Here is a 25,762-nt window from a genome sequence, read left to right on the forward strand (position 1 = left end):
CGTATGGCCTGCTCAAATGCAATAAATACAGCTACTGCTACTACTGCTAGTACTATGGCTATGATTGCTAGTACTACCTCTACTACTACTGGTGCCATTGCTACTACTTCAGCTACTGCTACTGCCTCTAGTGTCACCAGTTTTAGTCTTCCTGCTACTGTTACAACTAGTACTAATGCAACTCTACTACTACTACTACTACTACTACTACTTATACTACTACTACTACTACTAAAACTGCTAATACTACTGCTACTACTACTACTAAAACTGCTACTACTTTTGCAATTATAATTTTTATTGTAACCTGTACTACGAACAGACCAGCTAAACCTTCACGTAATTTCCCTTGCGTTACATAATACACATGGTGATTGAGATACGCGCAGGGATTCATGAGCATACGGACAAAAGAAAAAATTTACAAGAAATGGAAAAGAACGCGGTAAAAATTGATGGACTCACTTAAAGCAAAATTAAAAGAACCGAAAGCATTAAAAACGTCGAAAAATATAATAACGTAAACTGTAAATTTGTCATCTTTCATTTTTCAATAATTAAGATTTTCTTTATATGCCGCGGAAAAATATCATGCGGTAACTTGTTGAGATCATCGAGGAACATAAGCACAGCGCTTGGGCGCACCAGACCTAGCGGCTGAAGGTGGCGCGTAGCGGTAGTTTCGTCTGTAAATTCGGAATTCCAAAAAACATTCAAGACAACAGTTTCAATGCGCAAGAATTTAGAATCTGGGAGGCATAGTTCGCAGAATATATGTGTAGTTGGTAATACTGGCGAATATTTTTTGTAGTGCTATCGGCCCAGCATCATAGACTTCAGCTTGGTTAGCGAAGTCACGATCTTCTCGCCATATTCGATGATGGTTACAAACTCTGCGTTGGCTTCCTGTCCGGTGATCAGAGGCTCGATCGCGGCGTCTACACCGTAAAGCTGGCGTTAAGTCAATTGTAAATACTCGATAATAACCTCCAGATCCTCGGCGTTCGTTGCGGTAGACTTTAATAAGGCTTCCGTATCACCAACCAGACGCGTCGCTTGAGTTCGCAGAGCCTTTCTCTTTTTCTTCGAGACCACTATGTCTGTAGAGGAGTCGATTTTAGTGGTCCACTGATAATTCAAAATCATTCCGTGGTTTCGGTACCATAAATTAGTATATTAATGGAGTGATCTAATCGCCACTATTAATCACTACTCCCTCGCAGAAGAAGGAGAAAGGGAACGCCCGAACGGTCGTGGAGGGACTGCGAGACGGCGCTAAGGAGTTACAGTGAGTTGTATTGTTGACTTGCCGTGGTCGGCAATGTGGCGTGCCGCCGCCTTTTTTCCTCCTTGGAATAAACGGTCGTTCTTGTGTTCCAGAAAAAGTATGTGTGTGGTGGGAAGTAGACTCCACTTCCCGGAAAGGGCATACAATCCCCTCCCAGGTCGTCGTGCGGGGAAGTCCGGCGGGTCCGGCGCGCACTGGTCTCAAAGTGATCACTGCACCGGGTAATATGAGGTGCGGCTACCACCTACCGTTTCCACAATATCTAAGAATGCTGTGCACGAGTGCATGGACTGTTTTTTTCCACAGACACTGCGAGCAAATATTTCTAATTAAAGAACAACAATACCGCAGCCTGGGACAACCATGAGCCAAGTGGTCATGACATAATAAGCTGCTATCAAAAGCACACCAAAAAAATAATAATGCCTTCATTTGTGCCACATATAACATACGCGACACTGGAGATCAGCTGTAAAAGCTTGTGCTACTACTCCTGCGGCTATGTTTACCAGTACTACCACTACTACTACCATCACTAGTACTAGTATGCTATTAGTGCGACCTTACTACTATAAAGGTGCTGTTACCGCTGTTTGCCATGGTTCGAGGAACTCGACATTGTATTTAGATATAAGGACCAGATCACGGGAGAGTTAGTCGAATCATTTTGCATTGAAACAAGCGGTAGTGGGGGCATTAGCCTTGCGTCGGTCGTGGTAACGGAAACATAGAGCACTTTCCTAGGTAATAGACACTTTGAGCAGAGCGTATTAGCCCCTCCGCTCCGCTCACGGTACCTGTTCAGCCTTACCGTAGCGTTTGTTGTGAAATCACTTTTTAGCTGCGCGAACTGCACGAAGAGCTCCCTGGTAATAAAAAGTGGACCCAGACAATAAAAAAACAGCTTTATTTTCCGCCGCACTGCAAGGAAATATTTTTGCTCGTTAACATTTTACAAAACGAGAAGTGAAAGACACGTTGTTTTGAAAGGACGTTTGTTAATTTTATTAATTCTGCGCGCTTGCCCCGAAACGCAGGGGTTGTTGAATGGGTTTGCCGCAACCAACTCGCGTAAAAGGCACAAATCTACGCGAAACCTCTTTCGAGCTTTGCGGCTAGAGACGCCTGTGCTTTGTGCGGAGGTTGCGGCACATGCGACAGCATCTGCTGAACCGGCCGCCATGTAGAACTAGCAAGTGCGCGAGACGAGAAGGCTTTGCGTGAGCCGAGCTCGTCGCGCCGTTCCGCGCTCCGCTAGCACTGCGTGCGAACGGAAGTTCTGGTCCTTTCGCGCGCTCCCGTCTGAGCGTTTGGCGCATGCGCAGTAGCGCTCCCGCTTGCCGGCTGAGCGAAGCGGAAGCGCAAATACGCTCTGCTAAAACTGTGTAATACTGAATCTCCAGCATACAGGGGACCCGCCGCGGCGGCTCGGTGATTAGGGAGCTCGGCTACTGATTGGTGTACCCGGGTTCGAACCCAACCGCGGCGGCCGCGTTTCGGTGGAGGGGAAATGCTAAGGCGCCCGTTTGCTTTGCGATGTTTGTGCCCGCTAAAGTTCTCTAGGTGGTCAAAATTATTCCGGACCCCTCCCCTACAGCGCCTCTTTCCTCCTTTCTTCTCTTAGCCCCTCCTTTATCCCTTCCTTTACGGTGTGGTTCAGGGGTCCGCCGATATGTCAGACGGATACTGCGCCATTTCCTTTCCCCCAAATCAAATTTTCAATTTCATACAGGACCCGCCGCGGTGGCTCAGTGGTTAGAGCGCTCGGCAACTGTTCCGGAGTTTCCGGGTTCGAACTCGACCGCGGCGGCTGCGTTTTTATGGAGGAAAAACGCTAAGGCGCCCGTGTTCTGTGCGATGTCAGTGCACGTTAAAGATCCCCAGGTGGTCGAAATTATTCCGGAGCTCTCCACTACGCACCTCTTCCTTCCTTTCTTCTTTCACTTCCTCCTTTATCTCTTCCCTTACGGCGCGGTTCAGGTGTCCATGATATATGAGACAGATACTGCGCCATTTTCTTTCCCCAAAAACCAATTATTATTATTAATTTCATACAGGGATTGCTTCTGCGATTCGCCTCGGTATGACTATAAGGTGCACTGGGTTTTCGTGTGCTATATACGGTCACCCTTTTTGGTATGCTTTGATTGCTACTTTTACTTACCTCGTGTATATATGCGTGTTCGTTAGTAAAATGGGCAGTTGCGTGACAGCGCTTCTGTGTATGTATGATTTCTTTGTCACCTTCCATTGTATGCCTTTTTGTAGCGAAAGCTGCAATAGGCTAGTCAGCGGAGCATTGCGGGTAAGCGTCCCTAGTCACTACTGCGCATGCGCCACTAGTTGCACCGAGTCGCAGATGTCCCGCCGCTGCGCTGCGCCGTGCCTTTCCTCAAAATCCCAATTTTCAATTTTCAATTTCCTCTTTCTTCTTTCGCTCCCTCCTTTATCCCTTCGCTTACGAAGTGGTTCCTGTGTGACCAAGATATGTGAAACAGTTACTGAGCACTCTCTTTCCTTTCCTCAAAAACCAAACAAGTGAGCCGCCGACGTTAATTGGGTTCATTGGCGTTGACAACGTTGTAGAGGCCGATCATTTTCACGACAAGAAAGGCACACAACTGGCTCCCGGGGTCAGTGGAAGATAAATCTCGCTTTCATGTACGTGGCATTGGTGTACAATAATAATAATAATAATTGGTTTTGGGGGAAAAGGAAATGGCGCAGTATCTGTCTCATATATCGTCGACACCTGAACCGCGCCGTAAGGGAAGGGATAAAGGAGGGAGTGAGAGAAGAAAGAAACGAGAGGTGCCGTAGTGGTGGGCTCCGGAATAATTTCGACCACCTGGGGATCTTTAACGTGCACTGACATCGCACAGCACACGGGCGCCTTAGCGTTTTTTCAACTGCAAAAAACCTGTTTTGAATCCGTTCTGTAACACGACGCGATGGCTCAGTGGTTAAGGTGCTCGTCTACTGAGTCGGAGTACCCGGCTTCAAACCCGACCGCGGCGGCCGCGTTTCGATGGAGGCGAAACGCAAAGGCGCCCGTGTGCTGTGCGATGTAAGTGCACGTTAAAGATTCCCAGGTGGCCGAAATTATTCCGGAGTCCTCCACAACGGCAGGAAGACAGATGCAGCCTGCCGAGTAGCCACATGTCTCCCTGCCGTAGTGGAGGGCTCCGGAATAATTTCGACCACCTGGGAATCTTTAACGTGCACTGACGTCGCACAGCACACGGGTGCCTTTGCGTTTCGCCTCCGTGAAAACGCGGCCGCCAGGGCCGGCTTCCAACCCGGGTACGGCACCTCTTTCTCTCTTCTTTCAGTCCTTCGTTTATCCCTTCCTTTACGGCGCGGCCGAGGTGTTTGCCGAGATGTGACAGATACTGCGCCATTTACTTTCACGAATAACCGATTAATATAATTTTGCGTCCGCACACTGGACACGCAGCGCGCCCACCCAGCCACCCTGGCAGGTGGCAGTTAATGGCGTAGTTTTACGTGTCTTCAACAACGTTGCCAGCGGTAATGTATGCAGGTCAGATCTCTCTTTCTCGCCACCGCCACGTACCTCAAAGCGCGATTGAGGCGTCCACTGACCCATGGAGCCAGTTATGCGCCCTTCCTTTCCTCAAAATCATCGGCGTCTAGAATGTTGCCAACGCCAACGCAATGAACACAATGAAGGCGTACAGCTTTCGATTTTTATATTTGGGATTAGCTTACCTAATTCACATTTACTTTATTAGACGATTGAAGATATTACTGCAACTGCTATTATTAGTGCTATTATTTCTACTACTACTACTATTGCTGCCAATACTATTACTAACGCTACTAACTACTATTGCTGCTATTACCACGACCGCCAAAAGAATATTGTAGAGTTTCCACAAGAGACACAGTAATAATAATAATAATAATAATAATAATAATTGGTTTTGGGGGAAAAGAAATGGCGTAGTATCTGTCTCACATATCGTTGTACACCTGAACCGCGCCTTAAGGGAAAAGATAAAGGAGGATGTGAAAGACGAAAGGAAGAAAGAGGTGCCGTAGTGAAGGGCTCCGGAATAATTCCGACCACCTGGGGATCTTTAACGTGCACTGACATCGCCAGAACACGGGCGCCTTTGTGTTATGCCTCCATAAAAACGCAGCTGCCGTTTTCAGGTTCGAACCCGGGAACTCCGGATCAGTAACCGAGCGCTCTAACCACTGAGCAAGCGCGGCGGGTAGCGACACAGTAAAATTCCTGGACGTAAACGTGGTCCCTAAAGTGTTTATATGAAAAAAATCTAGGCAAACTTTACTGATCTGCCGCCGCGATGGCTCAGTGGTTATGGTGCTCGGCTGCTGCCCCGAAAGGCGCAGGTTCGATCCCGGCAGCGGTGGTCGTATTTCGATGAAGGCGAAATTCCAGAGGCCTGTGTACTGTGCTATGTCAGTGCACGTTAAGGAACCACAGGTGATCGAAATTCCCAAACCCCTTCACTACGGCGTACCTCAAAGCCGGAGTCGCTTTGTTACGCTGCACCCTTATAAACCAAACCGAACTTTACCGATCAGCTTTTCGTAAACGCTATCCGCAGCTGATTCACAACCTGCTCTTACGTCGATTTGCGAGAAATAGTTGGTATTTTAACACATGATAATTATGCCCGGCGTATAAGGGAAGCTTGACATGCTCATGACTCGGCAAACCTGATCATAGGAATAGACTACACACACAAGAATCGCTGAAATGCGTTGAAGAGTGCTAGAAGCCGCGCTTGGCGTGACGTCGGATGGTGCTTTAACACTCGGTGAACACTGATTTTCAGCATTATCTAAAGCGCAGTTTAGAAGTAACCCTGCAGGCGCCGTTTTCGAGGTTGCGCCAGCAAGAGCGGGCCCGTATTCAACCGGGTTAAGGAATTACGCTGTTTAACCGAAGTCTAATAGTAGACTTTCTAACCTACGAACTTTAGCATCTTATAACAAAAGTAGATTGAAGGTGCTCGGAATTTGCAGCCTTATCAGTTTTTAGGCTTCTGAAACGCGTTTCTCATCGCTCGCGGCTTGTTTACCATAAAGTGCCTTGGTGAAATCGGAACCGACAGACCGCCAAGCAAAGCGAGCTCCACGCAGTCGCACGCACCGGTGGCGTGAACACCAGACTCGCGCTCTTTGCTGCTGCCTTCGGCGAGCTGCTATTGTTAGAGCGATCTCTGCCTTCTCCGCTCTTTCAGGGGAGGCATAAATATACGGTTGCCGCGGTTAGCGAGGTGCCGGTCCCAGTTACCGCAGCCAGAGCGATGGAGTGCTTGCATGGTGGCGTATTCGGCTGCGTCTACGTAGGCGGAGTTGGAGTTAGAATGATTACCGTGTTTGGCGTGGGGAGCACATATGGGTGCTATGGGGCGACCATTATAGGGAGAGGGATGCATTTTCTTGAGAAGGGTTCTTATTTGTAAAGCGCTGTGAATGTGTGATTGGAGTTGACAGCTGTCCGGGTCTGGGGACTCGAAGAACTACCCGGTCGAGTGCGGCTGAGGCGATTGCACCGGGAGGTGAGTTGGGCCTCCCACAGTTCGGGGAATATGTGGTGAATTCTTAAAGCTTTGAGGCTCTCTGTGAAGGTTTTCTGTGGGAGATGCAGAGCCTCCTTGTGTGCTTGAGGGATGAGACCGCTACATTAAGTTTCTCGGCAAGAGTAAGGTAGAGGTAGCATAGGATGTAGATGAAGCGGCTCAGGAAGAATGCTTGTACAAGTCGCTAGAACATATGTTTTTTTTCTGACAGCTTGCTTCCCCTAGATATTTGTTGCCAATAGGATATGAGACAATCTAAGACTGATTAAAATCATGCTTTTGCCAGACTTGCGAGAAATGCAAGCATTGAGGGAAGAAGCGAAAACAAAAAATTACGCAGGGTACTTATAGCTACTTGCCTTCTTTGAGAGAATGCATTGTTTTTGCCGTTTTTTATATTAAAATTTCCCCCCATCTTTTAAAATGAGACACCTACTCATTCGCCTACAGCCGTAAGGCAACTCATACAATAGGCTCACCTCTGTTCGCCAGGAAACAACGTGTTTTTCTGGTCTATGGGTTGCGTGCTCGTCTCGACATCCGAAAATCATTTCGAGGATTTCGAGGGGCATTCCTAAGTTTAGTGAAAAGTTATCTTCAGTATAGCCAACCAAGTGCACACATTAATACTCACATGTCTGAAATTAGGCAAATTAATCGAGGGGTGACTCAATGGAGTGTCCTCGGGCTATTGTGGTTTAATATACACATTAACAACATAACATATATTGATTCAGCTACACTTGCTATTTACGCCGATGATACTGCCATACTGCCATATTTTTTACTTCACCTACACCGGTGGGCTTATTGGACCGGGCAAATTTTACATTGTCAAAATTGCACAAATGGAGCTCTAAATTCATTAACAATCAACACTAATAAAACTAAAGCCATTCTCTTCAGGGCAAACATTCAGGACGTGTCCGTTACTGGTAAATTAATGGTCGGAACATTTAATGATCGAAACATCAGTCATTGACATCGTCCATTCCTACAAAAGTCTTGGGGTCATATTCGAGGAACATTTGTCTTAGAATTCACATGTTGACATGGTGGCTAACAAAATTGCCAAAGTAGTTGCAGTAATAACCAAATCATGTTCGTTTTTACCGACCAGAATAAAATTAGTTATTTATAACTCACTCATTATTTCGTACATTTGCTGTTGTCTTCCTGCTTTGGGGGCTACCACTGCCTCTAACATGAACAAGCTGTTCTTACTACTAAAAAAGCCAGTTCGCGTCATTTACGACTCCTCATATGATGCTCGCACAGAAACCTTCTTTGATAATCTAAAAATCCGTCCAGTTCACTTTTTATATAATGACATATTACTCAAGCGATACTTTAAAACAAGGAACCAGGAAAATAATTTCATTTCAATATTAATGAACCTGATGAGAAATAACAATGTTTATGAAACAAGTCATCATGAAATATGACACAATCCATCAGTGCTGATCAATTACGGCGCTCAGTCATTACGCGTGAAATTAGCTTCACTACGAAATATTATTCCAGGAAAAAAAATCCATTAAGGTAAAAGAAAACATAGAAGAAAGACTACGACTTTTCCTACAGGTATTACAACTTTCATCGACGTGTCACTTTTTCTTCTTTTTCCTAGCGTTCTATTGTTGGCTTTGTTAACCTTTATTCAGACGTGCTTCCTTGCTGACGTCGTTTGTTTGTTTTGCTCAGCTATGATCCTTTTATCCAACCTGTACCATTGCAGAGAATGTTTTTACTAGTATATAGGGAAATGTTTGTCCACAGTTATTAATAAGAGAATTGTTCATTTAGTTTTGAGTCATGACACTTTATGTTCTGAATTACAAATTTGCAACTGACGATGAAACCTCTCATTTATACATCCCCGTACGTACATGAATTGTTAAGGGGCACAGACCCCGTCAAGCTTTGTTCAGGTTTTTTTTATGCTCTAAACCTCTTTAATGATGTCGAATAAAGATGAATGCATTAATCAATGAATGAATGAAGCTCAGTTCCCTGCACCGTCGAAAGAAATACATTTTATTTTTCTTTGATACCCCGGTGACGACATCTTGGATTTTTGTGGCCACTGCCGCTGGTCAACGCCGAACACGGTTTTGGTGCCGATGAGACACACAACGCTCTCGCATTAATAAGCTGTGTATACTCTAATTGTTCCATTGACAGGAGGAGAACACCAAACTGTTGATCGAAGCGGTGAAAGTGCAGAATGCCACCGTCGCCTACTTGTCCTCGGTCGATGATCCCAGGCTTAAGTGCCTGACATCCTGGGTGCCAGTATACGAGCCTGAGAATCACTTCGCCGTCTACCGTTATCACTACCAGGGCCAGAATGGAGAACCTGGGTTCGTAAACAACACCTCAAATGCTTTGTTACCTGCTATAGACGGTCTAGTGAATTAGCGTTGTAGCATTTCTCTTGTAGAAATGTATATTCTCTTATGCTTTCCTCCGCGTCACAGGAGACCTGTAGTAATAGTGACACGCCTGCTTCGCGCCTGTGACAACTGGCGTCCTCTGACTTAACCTAGGAACAGCGGTAGTAACCCCAGCTGTTGAATGAAATTCGTAACGAAGCAAGATTTTTAGGGAACCTCCCTCTTTAGGGCGGTTTGCAAGTCATGGTATTGCCCGACGAGTAACACACCACAAGAAGCAGGCAATACCGTTAACTACGTAAAAATCAGCACTAAAACATGCAAAAGGCGCAGTTGCACCGCCGTCCAAGCAAGGTACAGCGCTCAGTCTTATGTCACAGCAGAGTAGCGTCCGGGCTCCTCAAAACTACGACGGTCTGCTTGCCCCGCTGCACGAGACACTGCTGACGACACAGCCAGCTCCGGACGCGCGCTACAACAATCAAAGACTACTCGGCTGCTCGGCCAAGAAAACAACACAGTTCTAGCACGCACAGATAAAAGAGCAAGATGCTATCCGTTCCGACAAACTACGCTACAATACTCGAAACTCAATGCTAACGAATGAAGGGGCTGCTGGCGTCGCAGCCACTCAAACCGGGCACCGCTATTATGCTGCCATTAGACTGCCGTGCCGGATTCGCAAAGGAGGCCACTCCCATGTAAAAGCAACCATGAACGTTTAGCCGACGGCTGGTACACGCCGCAGGAACCACGAAGTGCTCGGGCAGCACACCCGCGCTAGTCTGCCTCCATGCGCCGCTGGCTGGGCCGCTGTCTAGCCGCTTGCCAAATCACGCGCATGCTATCCGTACTGCCAGGGAAGAACTTGCCGGATATGCGTGTTGGCGTTGCACTCGAATGCTCCCGAATGGCGCAGGATGACGTGTGCTCGGCCCTCACAGCCTTATGAGCCAAACCATATGAGGGCCGTGGGCCCCACAATTTTGCGGCACTTTCAGAGCGTACAAACAGGCCAAGTCGTAATCCAACAACCAGCGAGCACTGGAAACATCCGTTAAAACATTAAGTTGGGCTAGTTGGTAACGGCTTAAAGGAATCATATTCTTAGCGGTAAGAAACAGACACAACACCAAGCTACACACACACAGGACACCCGCGGTGTCCTGTGTGTGTGTAGCTTGGTGTTGTGTCTGTTTCTTACCGCTAAGAATATGATTCCCTTAAGCTGGAGGAATCATATTCTTAGCGGTAAGAAACAGACACAACACCAAGCTACACACACACAGGACACCGCGGGTGTCCTGTGTGTGTGTAGCTTGGTGTTGTGTCTGTTTCTTACCGCTAAGAATATGATTCCTTTAAGCTGGAAACATTCCTGTAGCGTTTAGTGTTGTACGCGTTTTTTGTCCTAATGAAGTTTTATAGATTGAGGCTATTGCTCCCTCCATTTCAGTTAAGGGAACAGGAAGAGAGCACAGTTTTATGCAGAGTAAATAAAAAAAACACTGCTGCAGAGCGTACAAATTGGAAGTTGGATGCTCATATTGGCGCAGTTCTGTAGAGGTTGTAAATAGATTTGTTTTGTCATTGCACAGGCGATAAAAAAACGGCAAAGAAACAGGCGTAGAACTTCCCGTTGTTTAATACTATAATCCAGCCTTTAAGATCATTGGCGAACATTGGGCGGCGCTCTATCGCCATCCGCTACCCTGGTGCTATCAAGACAGTCATGTGTAAAAACACCCCTTCAGCGGCCTTTGGTATTCTTTGTGTGCCACTTTACAGACACGGTCATCTTGTATACTTTACATTCATAGATTGTGGCAAGTACTTATATTGGCGTAGTGTAGCAGCGGTTAAGCAACGCCTCACCTCTCCGGCTAGTGGCTCTTTCAAACACAGCCACTGGTGCGGCTTGTGAGATGCAGGCTGCTTTTGATGCGTTTTCGCAATGCTAATGCTCAGTGGCATGGTCTACAGGAGGCTATTGCATTGATTTGAATTAATTTCAATGCCATCTGCCACGGAGGCCAAGTTGCTCATATCCTGGTGGCCAAGTTTCCACCTGCGAGCTGTGGTAGGTGGGCAACCTGGGGTGAGAAGCTTCTCTCGATATCTCGACGCCCGCGTCTTCGCTAAGCGGACCCTTAGCGCTACCACACATAGAACAGCTACCGAAATAAACTTTATTTAAAGCACCCAGATACCACCCCCACCCCCTTGAAGAAACGCAGAGTGAACAAATGACGGAGGATTTAGCTTGGATAAACCTGATGCGAATTAGGTGCGGTCGTACTTCGAATTTCATTTCCATTTCGGTTTAAGAGGGTAATGCGCTAGCGGTGTGTTGTGGATCCATTGCGCACGGGTGGAAGTTGATGGAGACGACGATATCAAAAGCACAGCGCAAGAGACAGGCAGTGAAGCTCACGCAAGGAACAAGAAGTGTGTCCCTGCTAAAGTGGGTGCACAGCGCTCTTCAGAAAAACCTTGCCATCCACGTAAATACGTGCCCTGTTTGAAGAGAACTGCATCCTCATCTTCCGAAGAAGCTCCGGACGTTTTCCCACCGTCCGAGACCTCCTGGGAACCATGCATGAGTGCGGCTGAGCTGGGCACTGACGCTAGGCTTAGTGCCGCTGCCACGCTGACGGAGGTAGCTATGCCGGCGTCTCTCGTGGCATCACCTGCCACGCAGTCGACACCTGATCCGCGGCGCCAGGTCCAGCTTTGTGCTCCCGGTTCATCGGCAGATGCACCCCTCCTGCCTTCCCGAAATGCTGGACTACTCGTGAGTGATCTGCCACCAGGGCACATGGCCATCAACTCTGTGCCATCGGATGGGCCTCAAACCGCACGGCATGATGAACAGGTCATTCCAATGGACTTATCGGCACCTCTACCCGTGCAAAAGTGCCCTCGCGCAACTCGCAAGCGTCCCTCAAACTACAGCCAACCGATTTCACCTTCGGCAAGTGATGGCTCCCAAGGTAAGCGCACTTGTCTTACGATCGAGAACTCGGTGGAGCCTACACCAGGATCGTCTTCTTACAAAGTGACCATTAAATCACTGGCCAACAAAAGCCTCACCGATATACCCAACAAGATTTTACAAGCTAACTTGGACGCGTGCCTCGGAACCAAAGGTTTTCGGGGCTTCACAGCCAGGACAAAGTCCAACACCATTGTTGTGTGGCTTCCGACTCTGACTGCCGTAGAACGGCTGCAAACGCTCACCAGTATTTCACTGACAAGCGAAATCTTAGTGCCAGTACAAGTGTATTTAGTTTAATGCTCCGACTTGCAGCGCTGCGTCGTCTACAACGTCGATATCACTGAGGACCAAACCGCCCTCCAGCGTGAGCTGTACTGTCCCACGCACCGTGTCATCCAGGCCCGACGTATGGGAAAGGGGAGCTCTTGCGTAGTCACCTTGCAAGGCCCTCTGACACTACCAGCCCGTCTGTACTATTATGGCTGTGTTTTACGGCCTCGACCATATAAACCGAGTGCGGTATATTGCTATAACTGCTTCCGTGCTGGACATATGCGCAAATCCTGCCCCTTCACTGCTGCCGGTGAAAGTACATCGGAAGGGAAAGTGGTTTATCGATGCGGCCTTTGCAAATCCGACGACCACGAGATAACATCTCCAAACTGTCCGACAAAACAACAGGCTCGTCGTCGAATGACTAAGCATTGGCCAATACAAGACAGTATGACTTTATTGCAGACATCCAATCGGTTCGCAGCTCTCCAGTGGGATGACGACGAGTGGCCGGAGCTCCCTGAGCACACCTCGCATGATCCTTCAGCTCAGCAGATTTCTAACGGTACTGTGCGAAAAGAACGCATCCGAAAACAGCCAGCAAAGCAGCGCAGTGTGCCTGAACTCCCACAGGACGATATAGCCGCAGTCGACGAACAAATCGCACGCCTATTAGCGGAGGTCACCAAGCTCCGGCAACACCGTGAACTGCTCGCTCGACGTAGACGGGCAGCGGAATCATCCGCCGCATCTATCAATGGCGCAGCAACATCGCCTTCCTGCCGCCCACCAGTGTCATTTCCTGCCGCCTCTTCCCAGATTACCGCCATGCCACTGGACAATTCTGCGACTTCTTTGCTCCGGTTTATGGACAACCAGTTGTCCAACCTGGCGTCCGTGATTCTACAGCGCTTGGGCTAGTAACTAGAAATGGCAAGTTCCAGTCGTGCTGGTGTGCTGCAGTGGAACTGCAGAAGCATTTCCACGAAGTGGGAGAGCTCTAGACCCGACTACATATTCACAAGCTCCAGGTATGGGCCATGCTGCTACAGGAAACAAACGCCTTGCCATCGATTCCAGCCTTCAGTGCCTACATGTCTCCTTCAATGATAGACCGTCGTGTACAAACTGCTGCTCCCCCGGGAAAGGCGGCGGTGTATGTGGACTCACGTTTTCCGCATGTACGTCTTGCTCTCGAAAACTGGTGCACGTCGTATCAAGAGGTGGCAGTGGCTGCGAAACTTAAGAAAGGAACCGTTGTGGTCGTTTCATTTTACGTTAGACCAACCGGTTGTGCTTCCTCCCGTATTAATCTTGGCTGGTTAACAAGTGTCTGTCGGCGGTATCCCGGGTGTTCTATTTTAGTCGGAGGCGACTTTAACGCCCTTCTCCAGGATTGGGGGTACCCCACTTCAAGCCCTCGTGGCAGGCGTGTGCGGGACGCCTTTACGGATGCCCAATTTGTGCTGATAAACCATCCTGGGACAGCAACACGGCCAGTGCGTCAAAGTTGCAGTGCTTCCTGTGCTCCAGACGACGTGGTGATCGGGTCCGGGTACTCCCTCCTGGCACATGGAGCCAGACTGCTGGGGAAGTGATCATCACTCTATCATCATCGGTCTTCACACCTCAAATTTCCGACCTTCACGCTACAAATGTTCTGTGATCAACTGGGACAGTTTCCGCTCTTGTATGGACAATCTCTCCCCAGATTCTTCGCCAATCCTTGTTGAGCGCATACGAACAGCGCTCAACAGTGCTACAACTACCACCTGACTGATTTTGGTCGACCGGCACCAGACCTCGGCCTTCTTATCTTGTGGGCGGCACGCCGTCAAGCCGAGCTAGCTGCTACGAGAGACCCTACTTCATCGAAGGCACGTATGCGATTGCACTATCTTATAGCTAAGGCTGGATGGATGGATGGATGGATACGGCTGAACCCTTTACATCGGGCGGTGGCTCAAGCCACCTAGCAATGTCTTGTGAAATTTTACTCCTGTCTTGCTTTTAGCCACCAATCAGATAACCTTCGCTTGGTTACTTCTAACCTCTTAAAATCCACTTTCCCTTCACTATCCCTAAACCCCAATGCCTTGGGTAAGTGAGCCCCGCTGCCTTCCACTGTAGGGTGAAGCCCTTTACAGAAAAGTATCAAGTGTTCAGCCGTTTCCTCCTCCTCTCCGCACGCAATGCACAAAGTGTCTATCTCCTGGTACCTGACTCTATACTTCTTAGTCCGCAAAACTCCAGTCCTGGCCTCAAACAACAAAGAACTTCCCCTACAATTATCATAGATATTTTCTTTGACAATTTCCTGTTTAAAGGTCCGGTATGTTTCTAGTGCCGATTTCGTCAGCATCCCTGTTTTCCACAAAGCTCTCTCTGTTCCTTTAACCTTTTTCTTAACCGATAATTGCTGATTTGCCCCCTTACTGCTGTCCAGATATTTGCTTGTCAATTTTCTAGTTCGCTTTCTCCATTTCGTGTCAACATTCTTTATATACAGGTATCTGAAAACTTTCCTAGCCCACCGCTTTTCCTCCATCCTTCTCAATCGTTCCTCAAATGCTATCTTACTGCTAGCCTCTCTGCTCTCGAAAGACGCCCATCCCATATCACCCTGTACCCCCTGATTTGGTGTATTGCCATGTGCTCCCAAAGCTAACCTCCCTACTCCCCGTTGCCTAATTTCCAGCCTTGCTTGAACATCTGGCCTCATACACAGGACCGCATTCCCGAAGGTCAGGCTAGGGACCATCACCCCTTTCCAGATCCCTCTTACCACCTCATACCTATTGTAATTCCACAGTGCCCTATTTTTCATGACAGCTGCATTCCTACTAGCTTTATTCATTACATATTTTTCATGCTCTGTCAGATACTCAACACTGTTATTTATCCACACCCCAAGATACTTGTACTCATTCACTACCTTTAGCACGAACTCCTGTATTCTATGCTCGCCGCCCTCTTCATTAAATGTCATGACTGCAGATTTTTCCTTACTATACTTGAAGCCTAATCTATCTCCCTCTGTACTGCATATGTCTAACAACTTCTGCAGGTCTTCCTTGTTGTCAGCCATTATCACTATATCGTCCGCATATATTAGTCCCGGTAATGTCTGTTTAATCAATTCCCCTTGCTTGAAAAAAGATAGGTTGAAACCTAGTCCACTCCCCTCTAGCTTGGCCTCCAAACCTTGCAGGTACAACATGAACAACAAAGGGGACAGAGGACATCCTTGTCTAAGCCCCCGCTGTATCTCTACAGGCCCTGATACATTTTTTTTCCCATTTTATGAGCACTCTGTTACCTCTATATATATCTTTTAAAAGATTAATTACTCCATTTTCCACATCCAATGTGCCCAATATGTCCCACTAATGCTCCTGAGTAACGTTGTCATAGGCTCCCCTAATATCCAGAAATGCTAGCAATAAGGGCCTATGTTCCAGGCACGCAATTATGAACGCGACCTCTATCGGCGGCAGTGGCATGCGTGGTGCGAACAATTTTTTGCAAAATCCTCGAATGCCTCTTTCTGGCGAACATTCCGTACAATGGAACGCGGTCACCGTACGACTGACGCAGCGGCAACCGCATGCTTCGCGGCTAACTTGTCGCCAGATGATTTCGCCAAAGAAGCAGCGCGAAAGTTTTTCCCGAAATACGATGCTGTGCCTTCTTCATCCGCTAGTTTAAATATGGCAGACATCCCAGCGCATGTATATCAAATGCCGTCTGATGTCGACGTAGATTGAATTGCGTGTCCATTCTCTATGCCTGAGTTGTTGGCTGCGATAGATGATGCGAAACGGAAAACAGCGCCCGGCCCAGAAAATATTCAGTACGAGGTGTACAAGAACCTGAGTGGCGCTGCACTCCCTCAACTACTTGGCACCATAAACAAAGTATGGTTGGTTGGCGTAGTGCTTGAGAGCTGGAAATCCGCTGTCGGGATTCCTATCCCGAAACCAGGAAAGCCTCCGACGGACCTCGCCAACTTGCGACCTATCTCCTTAACTCCTACGCTGTGCATGCTGGGGGAGAAAATTCTAGCCACACGACTGTTATGGTGGTTAGAGCAGCACGGTTTTTATCACCCAGCACAAATAGGTTTTCGTCCATATATTGGTACAGAGGACGCGTTGGCTGTCTTAGCATCTGCAGTTTTGTCATATACCCGCATCCGCAATGTGCGTACTGTTTTAGAAATGGACCTTGAAAAGGAATGTGATAACATCAGTCATGCAGCCATTCTGAACTCCATTGACATGCTTCATCTCCCTCTGAGAGTGCGTAGTTTTGTCCAATCATTTTTGAAGGCAGAAAATTTGCAATACGCCTCAGCGGCGAAGCGGTCGGATAATTTGTTCCTCTGTGCGGCGTGCCCCAGGGATCAGTATTGTCGCCGACGTTATTTAATATTGCTTTCATCCCGCTGGCTTGGTGCTCACATGACATCCGTGACGTAAAATTTCTTCAGTACGCTGACGACATCACGGTGTGGAGTACTCACCAAGATCTCAGTACTCAGGAGGCTGCCCTTCAATCTGCCTTGGATGTTACCTGTAATTACGCATCATCCATCGGACTTCAGCTATCCGTACATAAAACAACATACACGTCTGTCGCCAACCGCTAGGGACGTCGTAAACTTGCTGCATGTCTAATCCGTCTTTGTCTACCAGGAACCTCACTACAGGAAAGTCCGAGTGTAAAAATCCTTGGCTTAATGATCCACCAATCAGGATCAGCGACTGCATGGCTTTCTCAGGCAAAAAGGCAAGCTATTCAGACTTTTGGTTTGATTAGAAGAATTGCCCCTAAATCTGGTGGCGCAGGCTCGTTCGTTGCACGGCAATTGGTGAGGGCAGTTCTGCAGCCACGTATTGTGTATCAGGCCCAGTTTCAACATCTTACAAGAGCCCAATGGGATCGCCTTGAAGCCGTTTACCGAGAGGCTATGAGGGCCATTGCGTGCCTTCCACGCATCACACCGGTCATAGCTTTACAAGAGAATGCGCATCTCAATACCACTGATGAGCTGGTGCAGCAGCGCCGTGAAGCGCGCCGCCTTAAGGCCAGTCTATCGCAATCCATGCATGCACTGAGGACTTATGCAACGTCACACTCCATTCTTCAGCCGCCAACGCCAGTTCTTTCCCCATGAAAGTTTGTACAGCTCAGTGACAACAAGCCAACAGATAATCGCCGGCCAACATCTGCTCATTCGGCATCATTGCTTCGCCAGAAATTTGATGAAAAAGATGCTTGCCTGCCTGAAGGATCCATTGTTGTCTACGTAGACGCTAGCATACAAGACTGCAAAGCAACAACAGCTATCTACTGCCCGCGCAGACCTGCCCAGAATCAAACCTCTTGTCTTCAGCTTACGGATCCCCCTTCGTCCTTTTGTGCTGAGCTGGTTGCAGTTCAAGAAGCACTCTGCTGCGTGGCCGACTTAACTATGCTCCCTGCTGCCCGCGTTGTCATCCGCACTGACACCATTCAAGTTGTCCGGTTGCTACGGCGTGTTAGCCGCTGTCCAACGATATATCAGGACATCCACCGGCTCGCGGCACGCCTCCCGCAGCCAGTACGTATTGAGTGGGTCCCACGGCATCTGCTGACCTATCAAAGGCAGGCAGATTTAGCGACCCGCCTTGCGAATCCAAACTCATCACCGCCTCGGCTCCTTCATTTGGACAATTTTACCCTCCTTTCATCAAGAAAGGAACACATCCGGCGCCGCACACGTGCTCTCATCCCTCCGTATGCTGTAACCCTCCCCCGCGGTCTTACCCGTGCAGAGGAGGTTGCGCTTAGGAGGATCCGGGTCGGGGTTGCCCTAGCACCAGCCATCACTCGGAAGTGACCTCAGTACCGAGAATTGTTTCCTCGGCCAGGGTGTCCGGTATGTAAACACGACGACATTGAGGCCTACATTTATCACTTACTGTGGGACTGCCCAGCTCTCAAGCCTACAAGGATCCGGCACCTGATGGTAGCAGGTCTTTCACCAAGCAACCCTTCTTCATACATTGCCTGGACGCAGGGACCGTACCATCGTTCTCTACTGGACTTCATCAAATCCGCTAACCTTCTTCCATTCATTTAGATCATTCATCACACCTTCACCCATCATTGATGCCCTGGGGCCATAAATTTCGCTTTCAAGAAAAAAGCACGCGCAATATGTTCGGCTGCGGCAATGACGTAGTGGTCTAATGGTCCATGGCCAGCAAAGCTGATCTGTTCGCGCCGCCGCGGGTTCAGAACACACTGGCGGCCATTGTGTGTTTTGACATAAAATTTTCTGCGTAGTATGCTAGTAAGCCTGCTGGAGAGCTGCCTCCTGCTAGAGGCTCTGGGTGGACAAGCATCGGTGAAATTAAGACTATGGGCTTTAGTGTTCACGTACAAAAAGGGGAAGACGAAATAAAGCTAAGAGTTAAGGCTGAGAGTTTGCGCGAACTTACTGGCCACAACCTCGCAGGATCGAAATGATTCCAAATTTAACGAGAAATAGAGGAAGCATCCCAGACAAAAGCAGATGATTTGTGGTAACTATAAATTTTTGAAGACTCGTTCAGCCAGGAGGGAGCGGAGTCGCCGTCAAGCGGAGAGGGCGCAGTGCCGATATTCGATCGCGTAGCCGTCGAATACTGATCTGAACGCGCTCGCCCAGCGTGCTGGGACATGTCGTCTTCTTCTGGAGCCGTCGTGAGGGAGACGATTGATATGGTAGTGATATAGCGAGGTGGTAGGCAAGGTGGAACGGGGACGTCAGAAAAAATCCGTTGGCAAAGCGAAAACGAGGCCGGACGGAGCTTCCGGTAAGGGCCTCAGGCTTACGGCGGTCGGCCAATGCTGAATCGTGGTGGCCGAGGAAGAGACTATGAGGTTGGAGGCGGAGACACTAAATTCTTGGCGTCCGAGTGTGAGTGGCAAGGGGCAGAAAAGCCACAGCGGCGACAAAATGCACCAGAAAGGGTGCTGTAGACAGAGGAAGTGCCGGTGCGACAATCGCGCCGCGAAAGTAGCCTGTAGTGGGCCGGCCGCGGAATGTGATGGGTACCCGGAAGACAGCGATCGGAAAGATGTGGCCCGGAAGGGGGCACTGCAGTGCACGCTTCCGATACTGTCGGACAGACCAGGAGGGGGCCAGTAATGGTGACTGCGGGCAGCGTGGTCGTTGCGGCAAATACATAGGATGCTGCTTAAGCCGCACCGTCTTCGCAGGCCGGAACATACGGTACTGGTGGCGCAAGGTGGACGAGAAGACAGGACTGTCGCCGTCACATGTCACGATGCGAGGACGGCTCCGGGCCTGTGTGAAAGCACTCACCGGGTGTTGAGCGTGACTGAAGGCGTGCGCTTGGTTCGGCACAGGAGCTCGAAGCAGAAGTAGGCGGGTTGTGCGGCTCCTCAGCAGTGGGAGCGTCGATGTGCGAACGCGTCGCAGGTGGTGGCAGGGCATGCGATGGTGAGAGGGCAGCCGGCAGGGGTGACTAAACGGGTGCCGGAGTGGTGAGCACAAGGAGCGCAGACACCTGCGGCAGACAGCGAGATCGGAAACGCAGGGAAGTCAGAGCAGTGGAAGACTTCTCGTATACCGCTGTGCTGGCCATGAAGAGGTCGTCCAGGGCCGTAGACAGCGGCACATCTCAAGCACGGTGGTTGCTTGAGAAATTGCAGTGCTGGGAACAGTGACGAGCGCGGGAATCGTAGTGCGCGTGGGATGAGCGGCGCGACGAGACCAGGGGGAACGGTCAACCCTGCCTAATGCTTCGGAGTGGCGAGAGTGGGATGAGGCGCCAGCGAGATGTGCCCGCAGGACATTACTGTCGGAAGGCAGTTTGGCGATCTCGCAGCTCAGCGCAGCGATGGGGGCTAGTAGCCGGTCTTAGCGGTTGCCGGTGGCTGATCACGCAGATGTGACAGGAGCGGAGGAACAGTGAACCGCAGGCAAGAAGTCCATGAGCTGGTCAGCCATTAGGGCCTCTGAGGCGATGCCTACTGTCAACAAACTAAGGATGGCGCACACACGGCGAAGAAAGCGTTGCAGGAACATCTCTTGCTGTAGCGATGTATCCACAGACGGAGAATGGTTAGCAGACGTGTGCATCATACGACGCAGGTGGTCGGTGCGCTTCCGGCCGCAGAGTTCTTCCTCCTGAAGCAGGTGTTGCAGGCGACGTTGCTCGGATTCACAAGTGCGAAGCATGAGGGCCGCTCGGAGATGGTCTTGAGGGCGATGAGCAGGCGGTGAGCGCGAATGTCTCGGACGACCGTAGCAGTGACAAGAGGGAGAGCACCGATGACATGATCGTGCATGTCCTTCTTAGACATGATGCTGCTTATGCGAAATAGTACTAGATGGTCAGGAACCAGTGTTCCGAGTCCGAGGGCCAGAATTCGGGCAGCTGTAGCGCGGATACGTCGGGCTCATGCGGGCGGCGGCGGGGATGACAGAAGCGACGAGGCAGTGAAGGAGGCTGGTACCATCGCTTACAGGATCTGTGGCAGGCGTCGAAAGCAGACGGGGTCTCGAGCTCGGTGCAGCAGTAGGCGTAGGCTGATGCGGGCGCAGGCCGGGCACGGAAGTGGGGCAGCTCGAAGTCCGGAGTCAGTATTTTGTGGGGGTAACATCGCAGACACAAGCCGAAAGAGTCTGGTGTTCACAAATTTATTAGGAGGACTCGTTCAGCACGGAAGGAGCGGAGGTTCCGGCAAGCCGAGAAGGCGCAGCGCCGAGATCCGATCGCGTAGCTGTCGAATACTGATTGCGCACGCCCGCCGAGCGTGCTGGGATAAGTTTTCTTCTGGAACACGGCACAACGCAGCACGCTGCAAGCCTGCCACTAATTTGGTGCTCTATTTAACCTTTCTTGTGATGGAGCCTAATAGAGGAAGAAAGCCAGAACCATTTGGCGGCCGCCACTTCGACAAAATCTGCATGTTTCGTTAGGGAGAAGGCAGAGTTGAATTTTTGCAATCAGGCATTGACAGAGGGAAAAGAGGAAGACTACAGGCTTCTATAGTATTCATGCACAGATGTCAATGAGCAATTATTGCCATATCGTGCGCTCTTATTTTCACTCGAGGATACATTTGACACCATGTACTCGGCAGAACGTCAATACACAGGCGAATCCTCTCAGGATATAAAACTCTTCGATAATCACTCTAAGAGAAAGCGAATGATATGCTGGAGTGGGCAGATCTAAGGAAATGTGAGCGCCAAAAGTTAACTCCTTTGTTTAGGTCTTCCGCTAAACTTATAGAAAGACCTCTTATGAGAGAGGTGAGTTGCCTCCAGGGACGCTGAAGACGAGGCCCACGCTACAAGGAGCGAACGCTCCTGAAGGCTCGTGGAAGGGACAAACAAACGCTCATATTGTTACCAAGAAGACGAAGAAGAGGGCAGTGGCGCGGAACGGAGCACTCGCGCTAGGTCCATCGCCATTAAATCATATTTTATCTGTCATCATGTCGTCCTGTTCCTTGGCTTGCCACCTCGTATCAATATGTCCATTATTCACAGACGTAAGAGAGCACCGAGGCCCGTATGAACAACACTAGGGAAGGACATGCACAGAACCCAAACATCGCTCAGCACCCGGGTCCACCCGCGCGCCTTTTATATCGGCGACCAAATGTCATAATTTGCTAGGATCCTTCGGTGGTAGGCCGGCCACGTGCACAACATGTGATGGAAACTTCCATCGCTCGCTCCGATGGGCAGTTCACATTGACGCGCGTTTGAGGTGGCAGCTTAAGTGGCGAATGCTGCGACGTAAACGGGGGTGCGCCCTGTTGTGTGCAGAACGGCTCGACCGACGCATGGCGTCTCATACTGTTGTGCAGGTCCGGTCATAACAGAGACAAATACGTTGATCATCACAGCTGCCTGCTTTAATAAACACAGCCTTAATGTGGTTCCTTCCACTCTAAGTGTTGAACGTATGGACAGAAAAGCTATTTCGTAAGTTGTCGTTAATTGGTCCTGCTTATTTTTCTTCTTAGGGCTGACGTAGATTACTGCCTTAACATGACTGCGACGGAGTCCTTCACGTTCGGTTTCGACCTTTGTGAAGGTAAGCCTATATGCGCCCCGCCTCTAACCCTAATTTTTTTTCTACTTCTACTCTGGGCATGTTCTTATACTCAGACGGCTGGGAATGCTTGCGACTCTTTCCGTTACTCAAGCCTTCTTGTTTATTTTATTTTTGTCTGATATGCTATACGAAGCGCTTACCAAAAAAGAAAAAAAAATTAAGGACGATAAGGTTCTCTCTAATGGAAAATTTGAGTGCAGCTCTGTCGGATTATTTTGCTTTGCAGGGTTGCCGGCACGTCTGGCGAAGATATTAGTTCAATAGTAGAATCATTTGATGAAGACGACGATCTTAGCAGTTTGAAAGGGAGCTAGTTGGCCATACATCTTAGCGTAGGAGTGCGAAAATGATCTTACAGGAGGGGCGGCAAGGGACGAGAAGCGCAATCGTCGTCCTGTGCCGTTCCTCCTGTCATATAGTTTGCGCACCCCTATGCTAAGAAGGCAATGATGTGCAATGCACAGCGCGATAATGTGTCGCAGTTTAATCGGAGGCATGATCGGCTGCAGCCGCAGCCTTGTACTCAAGAGCAGTGACCAGCGAAGTGGAATGTATTCGGGGGGCTGCGGATTCGAATCAGATTATTTATTTATTTATCGCTTGGATCGGATACATCGACGGCGGCGACATGACTCAATTCACGAACGGGTGATTAAAAGCGGCGCTATAAAATTCTAGTTTCAATCGCAGTGAACTATTGCTATGTTTCCGGAATTGGAAAGCGTGGCGTATGTGCACGACCCCCTGTGCATAATGTAAATACAAATGCTTCATTGTTCTTCCTTCAAGAAGGTGAGGTGAACCTGAGTATGGGAGCCTCTGAGATAGGCGAGGGAGCACAGACTTGCAGATGTTATTAGACTGCGCGTTCGCGGGCAACGACCTGAGTGCGCCCTTCTAGCTGCATGTTACTTGATCTAGCCTTCCGCCTTCGTGCAGCGTCTGAGAGACGTTTCTAGGCATTTGATGGCCTCTTATGACGTGCGTCATGTTGGAAGAAGGCGAAGGTTGCGCGAGGAACGAGTGGCGTTCACGGGATGGTTACGTGATCGCGGCTGAGCGCATGGTCCATCCGAAAACGACGACTATAGCACGATGTTTGTGTGTGCTCATTTCTTAGTAGCCCGTGCGCCGGAAATGGTGTGTAGCTGCTGGTAATAACAGACCATAGAATTTTAGTCAAGTGCACTTCAAAAAGCTGTCGCTATACGACTGGCAGCAGGACGTCTGGAATAACTGGCCTTCAGTAGACTGAGCACAGCGTGTTTCTTTTTGCTTTACAGATGGGGCCATTTCTTCCACTGCCCAGGGGTTATACTTCAACGGGAAGAATTGCTTTGTTGGTCGATTCCCTATTCTAGGCAACGACTGTAAGTCACATTGCTAAAAAAATTACAAGGTGCACTTAACACTCCGTACGTGTGGAAATGCGGAAGCTGTGGGCAGCCCGCAACCGGCGCCATCTGCTGGGCTAGAACCTACATTGCAAGGGGGTGTTGAGTGGGTGCCGCATGATGGCGCTACGACTGCACGCGAAGCATGGAAGAAATTTACCGGAAACGGCAGAAATTTGGTACTCGTTTGATTGCGACATCTGTAATTAAGGTGTTCATAATTACTGTTGTAGGCTTCAGTACATATATGAAGATATGGTTTTAAGAACTGTGCATTCATTAGACGCGCCTTTATTCAGCATAAAACGTTGAAATGTCGTGGGGGAGTGGCAGCTTCTTCGTTTCGCAGGCCGGCGGCCGGGTTCGATTCTCACCTTGACCCCAATTTTGTTTATCCTATGACATATTTTGCAGACAGATTTTGTGTAGAGATTTTGGGGACAGGTGACTTTGAAGTGAGCCATCTGACGCTTCCGCATAACATGCTGTAAAGCCCGGGTAGCACGTGCATATGAAATGGCGCTAAATACTTGGCGGCCCAAGTTCTTTGGTGCCATTTTTTGCCGAGCTTGTGCAGCACGTCCGAATATATTGTCGTTATCCTCCTTGAAGGTGCTGATGTTCAGAGAATTGGTTGTAGCACACAAAAAGGTGTTGAAGTTCTCAGTAATGTAATGTAAGCCAAGACGGCCAAGTAATGTCCGTCTGAATAATCCATAATAGAACTTGCGGCTTGTAAAATGGTCTTACACATTTGCGCGCATTGAAATTTAAGCAAGAATATGTTACTCTGCTTATGGCGCTTTAAGAGAAATATGTCGTTTCTACATGGCCAGTGACGGCTAGAGCATGCCTGTTATGGGCCAGTGTGTTGTGGCGAGCTCTTCAGACTGGGAATAAAGTGAAATCTTTTAATTTCCCATCAAATACAGATAGAGGATTGTAGAAAAAAAGCTCTCCTTGGACAGCCTGACGGGTCCACAATTCCTTATTTTCCTTAGCTTATGGTTTATGGGAGTTTAACGTCCCAAAGCGACTCAGGCTATGAAGGACACCGTAGTGAAGGGCTCCGGAAATTTCGACCACTGAGGTTCTTTAACGCGCACCGACATCGCACAGTACGCAGGCCTCTCGAATTTTGCCTCCATCGAACAGCTTTCGGCTCGCTCATGTCCCACCACGTGAATTCGAACAATACATGACATTCCCTTCCCGAAGATACTTGTTTCTTGCATACGCCGGCCTCTATCATATGGCTCAGCGTGAATGTGATTCAGATCCTGTTCCAGGGTACTTTGGGTTCGTGGTGACTCCGGCAATATATATAAGTGCGCTAAAATTTTTATACACATCAGGAAGAAAAGGACGAAAATGCTTCTTTTCAGTCGAAGTATTGAATTTTAGAGATTAGTTTCGTGCCACATATAATCTCAGTTGCTCAGAGGAATACTTGGACAAAATTTTCGGCCATCAATGAGATTGTTGTGGAGATGAATTCGTTAACATGTGAGCTCCGATTTTGTGAGCGAACTGACTCATGGCGCCCACTTTGAGCAGTGGCGCAAACCAACGCATGCACCAAGAATATCTGATGGCCTCTGTGCGGTTCTGTGCAAACTAGTGCCACAGCACGAGAGTCTAGCAGTTTTACTTGCGGTGAGAAAGGCCGCCTTGCATGTTTTTCAATCAATACAATCGCAAATG

The 25,762-nt window shown here is 48.9% G+C and overlaps 1 protein-coding gene across 1 annotated transcript in view; it reads left to right on the forward strand.

Annotated features, from left to right (window-relative positions):
- LOC144119241 (uncharacterized) overlaps window positions 1-25,762 on the forward strand; it is a 35,946-nt gene that overhangs the window by 4,653 nt on the left and 5,531 nt on the right. The window contains exons 2-4 of the mRNA XM_077651910.1: window positions 9,052-9,230; window positions 22,573-22,643; window positions 23,948-24,034. Coding sequence (XP_077508036.1) covers window positions 9,052-9,230; window positions 22,573-22,643; window positions 23,948-24,034 — 337 coding nt within the window. The remainder of the gene's footprint in view (window positions 1-9,051; window positions 9,231-22,572; window positions 22,644-23,947; window positions 24,035-25,762) is intronic.

This window comes from Amblyomma americanum, chromosome 2 (assembly GCF_052857255.1).
Source record: "Amblyomma americanum isolate KBUSLIRL-KWMA chromosome 2, ASM5285725v1, whole genome shotgun sequence".
NCBI lineage: Eukaryota > Metazoa > Arthropoda > Arachnida > Ixodida > Ixodidae > Amblyomma > Amblyomma americanum.